The sequence below is a fragment of the Cupressus sempervirens genome, chromosome 2 (assembly GCF_028749045.1).
Source record: "Cupressus sempervirens isolate cs-2001-9-10 chromosome 2, ASM2874904v1, whole genome shotgun sequence".
Classification (NCBI taxonomy): domain Eukaryota; kingdom Viridiplantae; phylum Streptophyta; class Pinopsida; order Cupressales; family Cupressaceae; genus Cupressus; species Cupressus sempervirens.
In genome coordinates this window covers 344,956,030-344,968,622 of record NC_143119.1, presented here as the reverse complement: position 1 = coordinate 344,968,622, position 12,593 = coordinate 344,956,030, and the positions used below count along the sequence as shown (strand labels likewise).

At 31.8% G+C, this 12,593-nt stretch overlaps 1 protein-coding gene across 1 annotated transcript in view; it reads left to right on the top strand.

Annotated features, from left to right (window-relative positions):
• Positions 1 to 12,593, top strand: part of MGP1 (MALE GAMETOPHYTE DEFECTIVE 1) — a 55,473-nt gene that overhangs the window by 11,164 nt on the left and 31,716 nt on the right. Inside the window, exon 3 of the mRNA XM_089813651.1 lies at positions 11,737 to 11,881. Within this exon, the coding sequence (XP_089669777.1) occupies positions 11,737 to 11,881 (145 nt within the window). The remainder of the gene's footprint in view (positions 1 to 11,736; positions 11,882 to 12,593) is intronic.

Below are 12,593 nucleotides of genomic sequence, written 5' to 3'. Positions count from 1 at the left end.
TTCTTAAGGAAACATTGTTCAGTGTCTTGTATAAATTGATGTCTTGATAACTTTTAATAACAAGCAAACATTTTCCAATAACTTCATAATAGACTTCCTATATCTGCTCGGTGATTTTCTTAATTCTGTCAATGCTACTTTTTCAGCCAGCAACTTCTTTCCCTCCCATGAATCTGTCCAAAAATTAGGCCTGTTTCCTTTCATCCAGTTGCCAAGTAATGTGTTTTTAACTGGTCTGCACCCAACAATGAAATTCCATAATGATGAAGAGTCTTGAGAGATTGCTGAATCATCAAACTTCTTAATCTATCATTGCATATACACCCATCTCTTGATTCTTTCCAAAGAGAAGCCTTACACACCTTGACAACAATGGAATTCCTAAAAATTTACCTGGTAATTGTCCTGGTCGAATGTTGATTATTCTTAAAATTCTCTGAGCATCTTGACCTATTTTAAATAAGAATACCTCAGACTTCATCCAATTAATCTTTTGCCCTAATACCTTACTATGCTTTTCAAGTATACTCCTCATCACTCTTGCCTTCTGCAAGGATGCCTTCCCCATCAAAAGAATATTGTCTACAAATTGGAAGTTAGAAACTGGTCCACTCATTTGGCTATTGAGACCCCATTCCACTGCCCTTGATTGCTGTGCATAGAAATCATTCTTCCTAATACTTCTGCCACTAGTATGAGAAGGAAAGGGGAGGTTGGATCTGTGTGCCTTGGACACAGAGAAAAATCCTTGAGGGAATTCATTAATCAATATTGAAGCGTGATACTTGGCTCTTCATTTCATTAATCCAAGCTATCCATTGATCACTAAAGCCATACAAGAAAGCTCTGTCCACCCTATCATAAACTTTCGTGATGTCCAATTTCACAAACATCTTCATCTGATAATTAAAAATTTTATTTCAGGTTTTTGTATACAAAATGTTGAAGATAGTAGCTGCGATAGAGATCTTTATCTCTGGAAATATGAACATTATTACCGTTATTGTTACATTCAGCTGAAAAGGACACTTATGTTTAATTGTAATATTAAATGTGAATGACATGTATCATTCTCATGCATTGAGGCATGAATATTTGAAGAGTTATTATTAATTATAGGAGTTATAGGAATCTCAAGAGACCTTTCAGTTATAATGTGAAGAGCCTCTCCTATTGTTATATATTTGCATCAAGCAAAGGATATTGTACAGTGGAACATTTCATTATCAATAAAGATATTTTTGTGTTGTGTGGCTGGGTTTTTCCCTTCATTCTCGAAGGGTTTTCCCAGGATAATTTTGTTGTTCTTTGTTTCTGTTTTCTCTCTTTCTTATTGTTGGTTATATTTATGGATTTCTGGGCTCTAGTTTCAACATGGTATTAGAGCTAGCTTAGATATCAGCTTACAAAGGTTAATGTTTTTTTATTGTGTCTTCAGATTTTTATTGGTCAAGCATGATTGAAAGTTTTATGGGTTCTTGCATGGTGTTTTGAATGAACTACAACATAAGCTAATAGGTTCTTGCAGTAATGATAGCCAAGGTGCTTTTGCAAAATCGATACCATCTATTTTTGTATGCATGGTGCCTGTTTCTTTTGAACATTTATCTTGATCATGATCACATAGTTATGTGAAAACATAAAATTCGTTTTGGTAATTTTAGCTTTTCAAATCTGGATTTGAAGTTGAAAGGATCACATGTTTCAGTTTGTTGTTTAGACAATAGCTAAATTCTTAGCACACTTTCTCACAGATATCCCGCCATAGGAAAATGTTGTTTTGAGCGACATGAAAATGTCGAGCATTTGCAAATCGAAAGTAGGAAGCAGTGCAGAGCAGATGAAATGCCTTGACGAGCTGCTTACAAACATACTTTCTAGGCTTTCCACAAGAGATGTGCTCAAAATGTCCATAGTGCAAAAGAGGTGGCACACCCTCATTTTGGATCTAGGTTTTGCTCATACCCATATCAAAAATTGTCCCAAGAAATCAATAATGAGTTTCACTGGCACTGATGAACGACCGATGCCAGAACAATACCAGTTCCGCTCTTACAACTCCCAAACGGGTAATCTTTCTATTGTTCCTTTTTCTTTGCATATTTTTCAAAACCTTTGTCACAAGGTTGTACACTCAACACACGAATATCAAGAAAATCATTTGGATAAAAAACACTTCAGCCCATATGATATGGTAACAATCACAAACCTCCCATTTTGAAGTGCATTTAGGGAACGTATACTATGCTGAAATTTGTTATACACAAAATGCTCTAAAGTTTGTGATGATAGGCGGCTCTATCAGCAAGTAGCAACCATATACTCTGGTGTTCAATTCTCATTCAAATTTGTGGCATGAGTGTTCGCCTTTATTGCCGTCTATAAGCTTTTATAATAGCAATCCCTTGCTTAATAACAATCTTCTGCGGGCTCAACTTTATTTAAATGGTGTCATTTATTTTGTTGCTAAAATCGGAAACATAGACGCCCAGGAATTGGAAGGAATTAGAGATGGAGAAGCTTTTTATATCATGCAATACATTACATATTATGCATTATCGTTTTTGCATCTTTTTTATAACGGTAGTTGTTTATGTTGTAATGAGCGTTATTTACTTGTTAGGGTTTTAAATCTTGAAGAGAAGAAGCACGACTTATGTGGTGATGACTGCAGATTGTATTTTGGGATCTACTTGGCACTGTGTGTGTCTCTCTTTCAAGCAGGCACTCGAGCCTTTAATGAGCCTTGTATATTATGTATCTCCATTTTTGTGCAATTTGGATTGTGATGGTCTTGATAGCTGGAAACTATTGTTCACCTCATGTTCTGTATTAGATGCATACTTGGGCTTCGTGTAGTGCCTGCCCCTAAGTCGCATTTCAGTCTTCATTGCCAAACTCTTTTAGGCCAGTTTTATACTTGATGTTTAGTAGCATTACTTTCAGATTATTAGATGTTGTTTTACACTCAATTTATTATATGATGAGATGACTTGGTACTCTATATTTCATGCATGTATGATGATTATTCAATGTTTTCAATTATCAATGATGATTAGTTATATGGTTTATTATCACATGTGCTTTCTTATGGATACTTACCCCATACTGCATGTGTATGGTGTGCGTGTTTGTTTTCTTTATGTATGGTGTTTCTGATGTGGTTAATGAAGGGAGTCGTAGTCACCTGCTAGTCGGGATCTACACGATGCACCACTTCCTGCCATTGTCTGTTTAGCTTAGAATATTGTGTCTGTACATGCGTGAATTTTATGCAGGTTGCAGGTATCGGGTATCGATTTTCCTGAATTGCCAGGATGAGCGTACCCTATCGCATTATCTCAATGGTAAGAGAGGGGAGATAAACTCTTAAGTCCAAATCCTAAACCCTTTAGCCAATTGTCCTAATTGATAATTAGGACAAGTATCTGAGTTAAGTACCCTCCGAATGCATCAAATGATGTTATTTCGTGATTATAACCCTTTTTGTTTGATTTAGTATGTGTTCTTCTATGATGGGTTTTCATATGTTGCTTTATGAGTCCTTGATGTATTTTCTATTAATTAAGTTCAATTAAAAGGGTTAATTAATGATTTAATTTAATAGAAAATTATTATGATATTTTAATATTTAATTATATTTAATTAATTGAGAAATTAATTAAATAAAAAGAATTAAATTTGGAAATAAAAGTTTTAAGCATAATTTTAGAATGTGATAATATTTATTTAATTTAATAATAATATATATTTAGAGTTCATTTTTAAATAAATGCTAAATATTATTATTAATTGAATTAATAAATATTTTATCAATTAAAGTTTTTTAAATAAATTAAAAGTGGAAAAGATATTAAATTATTAAAGGTTTCTAGATCGCATGATCTAAGCATGAGTTTAAATATAAAAGAAACTAATTAAAACGATTAATTAATGATTTAATTTAATAGAAGATTATTATGACATTTTAATATTTAATTATTATTTTTATTTAAAATTTAGAAATTAATTAAATGAAAGGAATTAAAATTGGAGATGAAAGTTTAAGGATAATTTAGAATATTATAATATTTATTTAATTTAATAATAATATATTTAGAGTTCATTTTTAAATAAATGCTAAATATTATTGTTATTTAAGTTAATTAAATATTTTATCAATTAAGTTTCTAAAATAAATTAAAAGTTGAAAGACATTAAATTATTAAAGGTTTTTAGATCGCATGATCTAAGCATGAATTTAAATATGAGAAATAAATTAAAAGATAAAATAATAGAAATAATAATGTTATTTTAATTTCATAAAGTGTGCATGGGATTAAAAGTAATAAAGATTAAAAATAGAAGTCAAGTGGAATATTAAATAAAGTTATTTAATAATTCATTTAATGTGCATTAAAAGATAAAGCAAAGAATTAATAAAAGTTAATTTTGAGTTAACTCAGTTGAGCAAAGAGTCCTCTCGGGTGAACGCACAATTAGTGCCCCGATTTGAGGAGAAAACTCCTTATCACAACTTGGGAGTTCATTTTTGGGGGACACGAATTTGGATGGCAGATTTTGGGCATAAATTTTGGCGACACAAATTCTGAAGAGACGAATTCGGATGTGAGCTTTGACGAAATTTTGGGAGCAAATTTGGAAGCGAATTCTCCTACAATTTTTGGGTGGTTGCGTATTAGCATCAGGATCAGGTAGGCTCTTGTGTTTGGGCCACTAAATGATTTATGAAATTTAATATGTTCTGTCTACTTCGTAATTGTAAGAACTTGTCCTCTCAAATTTCATTATATGAATGTGTCAATTCTTCGTTCTGGATCTTTTGCTATTCGATTTCATTTGTGGATCCAGATTGAAATACTGTTTAGAAAACCTCATTCAACAACTAAGAGAAAGTAGTTTTAAGTTGGGAAGGGTTTGAGTTCTAGAAAGGAAAATTTTTAATTTGGAAATTTGTTTATATAAATTTTATATTAATAAAGACGATATTCTTTTAGAAAACTTTAATCTAGAAATTTGGTTGGTTAATCGAACTTCTATTAGACTAGGATTACAAATTATTAAAAAAATATATATATGTATAATAAAAAAAAAAAAAAATATATATAATAATTATTACTTATTTGAAAAGATGTATTTAAAGTTTTTTTTTAAAAAAAAAAAAAAAAAATTAATTTCATGTCTTATACATGTTTTGAAGGAGGTTTAGATTGATAAATGGGAGATAATTTCCAAGCAAAATCCTGATAGCAATATCACAACGAGGTTTAGATTGTTTATTTAATTAAATAAAAATCCTTAATTCTACAAATAGTATGTATTGGGAAAACATTTTATAAGTTTTTAATTTAAAAAAAAAAATTAAAAAAATTAAAACAAAAATATAAATTAACTTTCATACCTGTCAGCGGCATGATTCCCAACGCAGGCCTGCACTTAACGCATAGTGTACTTGCGATTTGTATGTGGGGTTTTACACGTCTATGTAAATTAAAGGGTTGAATTTAATAATGTTTTGTGAATAAAAGTTTTAATAATATCTTAACTAAGCTGTGTTAAAGTTTTAGTAAACTTTTATTAATTAAAATATGTTTTAAAGTTTCCTTTTTAAAAATTTATAAGCTTACGTATTATCAATGTTTTAAAAAAATTATATAATATAAAGTAGTTATAATTTAGATAACTTTTTAATTAATATGATTTATAAATAAATTTATTATTATTTAATAATTTTTATTAATAGATTTTTATATTAAATATACTATTAATTGATAGTATTTTATTAATAAGTTTTATAATGTAAATTTATTATTATATTTATTGATAGATTTTATTATTATTTGTTAATTTAAATAATAATGCATTTTAATGTAGTTTTTGTAAATGTTAATTTATTAATTTTTGATTAAATATTAATAAATTAATAATTAATGAAGATGTTAGATCATTAATTATTGATTATTTTAATTAAAAGTAGTTTAATTAAGATAATTAATAATAGATATTATTTGATAAAATTGTAGAATTAAATTATAGATTTAATGGAAGTTATTAAAGAGATGGGTTAATTATAAGAGTTAATTACGAAAACTTATCACTTGGAATGTATATGAAATTGAAACTTTACTTTTAACCCTAATGTGTATTTTTGAAATCAAACCCAAAATATGCGCTGTACTGTTTTGTTATACTGTCTATGCTTTTGAGGTTTTGGGGTTTGTTCTAGTATTGACCAGTTTAGGTTGTTACCAGAGGCTCGGGGTTGTGAATGTGATGTTATGATGATTTGGTCTCGATCTTTCTTAACCCGACCATGGTAGTATGATGGAGTGCTCTATGACATGATTGTATTTACTAGTTGTTATTGCTTTCAGTCTTCTTGTGTTAAGCTGAGGTGTATGTTTATGAGATACCTGACTTAACCATTTTTGAGTCATCGATCAGTTATATTTGATAACCATTTTTGAGTCTCGATCAGTTATACTTGGATTACCTTCTAGTCGCTTTGAGAGGACTGAAGTGTTTATTTTGATCTTGATGATGTCATGTCGTGACATGTTTTGACTTGACCATTTTGGAGTCTTCGATCAGTATTGTGATTTATTATTGGGATACTTTCTGGTTGCTCGTTGGAGAACCATTGGATATTGTGATTTATCATTGATGCCTTCAGTTGCTGATAGAGAATTGTTGTGATCATATGATTATTATTTGATGCTTATCAGTTGCTCATGAAGAACTGATGTAATTATTGTGGCTTATCTTTTATGATGTTTTTCAGTTGCTTGTATAGGACTGAGGTGATTTTATTATGATTCTTTGATTTGTGATTTCATGAGCCTAGGGTAGGTTATCTATGTGTAGTGTCGGGAAGTGGCTTGCAATGGGGATCGGGGCCCTAAGAGGTTGCCTGGAGTAACCCATTGTAAGTTGTTTTAACAAGTGAAAACATCTCACCTAAATACTGACTTAAATGAACCTAATAAGATAATTGTATGTTCTCTCCCATGCCTTGAGTGCTAGTACAGGCTAGGATGGGGTAGAGAGAACGCTTGGTTGCGACCTTGCATTCCATAGTATGCCTCGTTAGTACGAGAGGATATTAATGGCCGCAGGATCACTAGGGACCCGACATTCCTAAGGGATTGCTCGGGTAACTTCTATGTGACTTTTGCGATGACACTTTTCCGCTTGCATAGCAGGTTTCCTACGTGTCTTTGTGGTGCCTCTAGGTCTAGATGTCTGTCTATGTTGGAACCTTTGAGTTAGTATACTTTTAGGATTTCCCAGACTTAGAGAGTACTTGTGTTTTGTGTTTGATACCTTGTTTGGGACTTGAGACTATCTCTTCAGCGCGGTGGGAGTGGACCATTTAGGTTCCACGCGGTCGGGTGGTAGTGCTTTTTATTCTTACTATTGAGATCCGTTCCATGGTCACCGTGGCTGGAGTGTTCGTGATTGGCATTTACCTTCACTATGTTCTTGGATTATTATGATGGATGGTTAGATTTTATGATAAATGTTTTATCATTATGGATGTATGGATGTATCAAGTATGGTGAATAGTATTGTATATATCTTTACTGTACTTTGTATCATGGATTTGTGGATGTTGATGCATTTCTATTTTTATATATGTATATTCTTTTAAGCCTTTCATACCCTGTGACATGTATAGTGGATGATTGAGCATTCCGAATTAATTTGCCAAGAGGCATTCGGAACAAATATATATTATGGACATGGGACTTTCTGATTATTCTTTCATATGTATGTGATAGTGTTAGACTTAGAATTAATTAAATTTAAATGTGACTCAACGTCTTGGGATCCTTAAGGAATGTAACTTTTGATGTATGTTTGTTGATGATTACATGTTATTGCTTCTGCTACTATGTGTTTGATGTGTATGTTATACCTTTTTACTTTAAAAAAAAAAAAAAAAAATGTTTAGCAAACTTAGTGAAACTCTAGGTTAATTCTTTTGGATCCCTTGGCGGGGCGTTACACTTCGTATTCATCGTGGAGAGTGTGGGGTGAATCATCTGTGTTGATCGTCGCATTTGTATCAGACTGCTCATTTGTGTATTATAGGAGATGATATTTTATTATTATAAAGATAAGTTTTTATAAATTTTTATATAACTGGAAAGAATGTTTTATCTCCTTATATGATAGATTAGTTTACTAATCTCTTTTCGTTGCAAGATGCAACAAGAAAAGAAATGATTAAGAGGGAGTTATTTTAGCTTCAAAGGGAGGCTTCATTCTTAAGAGAGAGTATATGGAATCTCTTTCATTCATATATATATGCTAGTAATGCTTATGGTATTTGAAAAATTTGAGTCTTAAATGAAATTAAGTCTTGTTTTTATGCATATTTCTATAATTGTCTGAAAAATGCGATTGTAAGATCAGCTACGATAACTCTTTTACTATGCGATAGTGAACATCATGTTGAGAGAGTCCATGATGCCATCATGTTGAGAGATTCCGTGATGGGAGTTGGATGTCATGTTGAGAGATTCCATGACAATTCACTTTGAAAGAGTCCGTGAACAAAGGCTTAGCTGTGAGTCTTGCAAATCTTTTCATGTTGAGTGATTCCATGAATATGATTGATTGTTACAGGTTTTCATGTTGAGTGATTCCATGAATATGATTGATTGTTATAGGTTTTCATGTTGAGTGATTCTATGAATGTGATAAATAGTTACAGGGTTTCATGTTGAGTGATTCCATGAATGTGACTGATTTCATGAATGTGATTGTTACAGGTTTTCATGAATCTTATAGGATATATTGTAAGATTTTATCATTAACATTTTGGTGGCAGTCTTGTGTGCTAAAGATCTATCTCTGGCTAAGAGGGAGTGTTGAAGCTAGTAGCTGCAATAGAGATCTTTATCTCTGGAAATATGAACGTTATTACCGTTATTGTTATGTTCAGCTGAAAAGGACACTTACGTTTAATTGTAATATTAAATGTAAATGACATGTGTCATTCTCATGCATTGAGGCATGAATATTCAAAGAGTTATTATTAATTATAGGAGTTATAGGAATCTCAAGAGACCTTTCAGTTATAATGTGAAGAGTCTCTCCTATTGTTATATATTTGCATCAAGCAAAGGATATTGTAAAGTGGAATATTTCATTATCAATAAAGATATTTTTGTGTTGTGGCGCTGGGTTTTTCCCTTCATTCTCGAAGGGTTTTCCCAGGATAATTTTGGTGTTCTTTGTTTCAATTTTCTCTCTTTCTTATTGCTGGTTATATTTATGGATTTCTGGGCTCTAGTTTCAACTCAAAAACCCTAAGATACCGATTTGTCCATTAATTAGTTGGATTTGGAGGCCGATACGTGCGGATTCTAGATGTGTCTGGATGCCCTGCAGATGTTGGCCGGAAGCTAGCCACATGCCTCTGAACACAGATGCTGGCCAGAAGCCAGCCACAAGCCACAGGCCTCCGGACACATCCAGAGGCTTGTGGTTGGCTTCCAGCCAGCATCTGGAGGAATCCAAACCAATTGGATTGCTTGTGAGTACTCTTGGAAGGCATAAATCTAGACAACCATGGAAAAGATTTCTGGATGGGACCTAATCCTAACACTAATTGGTCTGCTTCACTTGGCTTTGCTTTGATTTGTGATGACATCTCACTAGTTAACCAATAATCATCATATCTTGACAAAGATTTTTATGCACCTGATTCAAAAGATTCCTTTGATGCTTGTGCATGGTAATTATGAACATAAGCTGGTGATAAAATGAGTAAGAACACATCTTCTGGAATACAGTATGTCCTGAACCATTGTTACCATCCTTTCTTATGAACATAACTGAAACAAATAATAAAACTCTGTTCAACTCAATTTCTAAGCATTCGATTACAGAAAGTGTATAAGAAAGCAAAATTATAGAGAAGTAGTAAAATGGTGGCAAATATCCCCATGTAAATGATACAGTAGTAACCATCAAAGAAGTAGTATATTTTCTTATGTAGGCAAAAATATAAAAATCACAAAGACTGAACAAAGGATATTATTATCCACTTGTTTGATAGTGAATTGAATACTATGGCGTAAGATGGCTTGAAATCCATGTGTGATCTGCTACAAGTCTCCAATAGGAAAATATATTAAATACAAGGTCGATGATACAATTTATCAGGATGACATATCATATACTGTGGCAAAAGCATCATTTATTTGAATTGAAGGCCATCTTCTTAAATAGTAGACATGAGGACGAGGATGCTTTATATATTGTAGTTCTTTAGGAAAGGGCAACTAATTCAAGCTAAGAAGCATTTTGGCCAATTCAAGTTGCAGACATGATTTTGAGATTCAAATGATTTGTTTCTGTAGATTTCTTGCATTTCATCATACACACACACACACACACACACACACGCTTCCTCCTGCATCCGCGTACAAATTTTTCCCCCCCGCATGCCGTATCCTCTTCTGAAATCCGCTTCTAAATCAGCAACTTAGCAAAAACCCATGTGAACTTTGGTTGCTCTCGTGACCTTTTTGGTCAACCAATCGTCAACCCTCATGTTTAGCCTCTTCTAACATATCAAATATTACTTTTCTCTTATTTTCTGAACATGTTCAAATACGAATCTTTTACCCATTGGCATTTTACACATTCTCTCTGCCCTTTGTTTCTGTTTTCTGTCAATGGAAAAATATTGTTCTTGCCTTATCATGATATCATCATGTAAAAGATATATCTGCTAGCAATTATCTTTTTTTTTTTTCTCAGTTAAACATGTGCGATTCTGACACTTCTTTTAAAAGATATAGATATATATATTTTATTTCTATTGTTTAGCTTGTGCCGTTTTCTTTTTGTTAACAAGATTTGAAATTTTTATACTACTTTAGCTGAAACTGCTTACCTAATCATTCCCTTCCCTTGTAGTGCTGTTTCTAGTATATTAACTATTATGCTATTAATGTGCTTGCAATATTGTATGAATACAGGAATAATATACATTACAATTGTTATCTCAAGAATAATAAAGGTTAGGAGTTTTCTGCTGGATTCTCTTGTTTAATTAAATGAAACCAGAGAGACATCATACTTTTCTATTTAATGCAAGATTTGGTCATAATTATCTGAATGAAAAACTTTCTAATACTTTTGTTGGCTGAATTTTTTTCTGTTTTTTATATGCATTTTCTACTCTCTGACTGGTTTAAGTGCCATGTTGCCTTGATTCCTAATTTTTTGGATTATATGTGGTATTAGTTCCCCATATGCTTGTTCAAGATGAATTAACCTGATAGCCTCTTGGAATAAACTTTGTTATTGCTCTTCTCCTAGAGATTTTTGATGGCAATCCATATAACTTGTACCAGTTTATCACACGGTTTTAATTAGATTGAAGTTAGATCTTTTAGGACAATTACTAGAGTTGTATATGCAAAGAACGACTTTAAATTTGACATGGCTGGCAAACATAGTTTTATATTTGTTTTTGGGTTTGATTAAGATACACATTTATTCTTTATTCTTTATTGGTTGCAATTCATTTGGAATTGTAAATTGTTTTGTATCTCTAGTTTGAGTGCTTAGTAAGAAGAAATACTACTTTTTAAAAACATGATGCTTTTTTTCCAGTAAAGGATAATGTTTTATACTGTTGTTATCATGCGTTTGTATGGTTTGATAAGAGTTTATCCATTCCAACATGGTATTTGTTTTGTTTGTCATGTGAAGAATTCTTGAAGAATTCATATTTTGAGGTCAAGAAGAAGTTTGAGATAGCTTTAGGAATCTTACGAAAGGAGAAGATCATTATTGATCCAGATGATCCCAGTGCAGTTTCCCGCTATATAGAAGTTATGAGAACTGTGAGGCAAAAGTATGTCTACATAAACTCTTCTCTTTTTGTTTCTTAATTGTAATAAGAAGTGAGCTGATTGTAAATGTCTAGGTACTTTGTGCTATCTATACAGGTCATAATGTAGCAAGATCATCAGTCTTTTAGTTTTGTCTCTGGATGTATGTAAAATCTATTTTACCATCTGATGTGCTGGATTTTCAAAGTTATATCTGTTGCTAATTACCGTGTTTACATAATGATTTTATTTTTGTCACCTAGTGATTTCTGAAATATCTTTCTATAATTGGTAGTTTAGCTTTGGTATTGAGAAAGATTTTATACATAAGTAGTGCATGGTTTGAATTTAAGATGGAAATAATAATTTTTCCATGGTTTATCTTTTCTTTGATGCTTTAGAGTCAGATTCCCAGTGCTTGCTTTTAAATGTAGGGTACCACTCAGTAATCCAATATTTTTTCTTAGTGCTAAAATACCAGTATATTGTTATGACAATTTTTTTGGAAACCCTAAGATATAAGACATTATATATTTGAGTATATATGTACATGTAGATGTGTGTATTTGATACACGCATACATGAATTTCAAAGTGACAAAATGTATCCAGTTAAAATTACTTTTATTTGTATCTCTTTGTCATGCCTCCATTGTAGGGAAAATAGCCGTGCTCAAGATCTACTTCTAGAATTCCATTGGCTTGTCGATTCTTGATATATTCAGAAAACTATCAT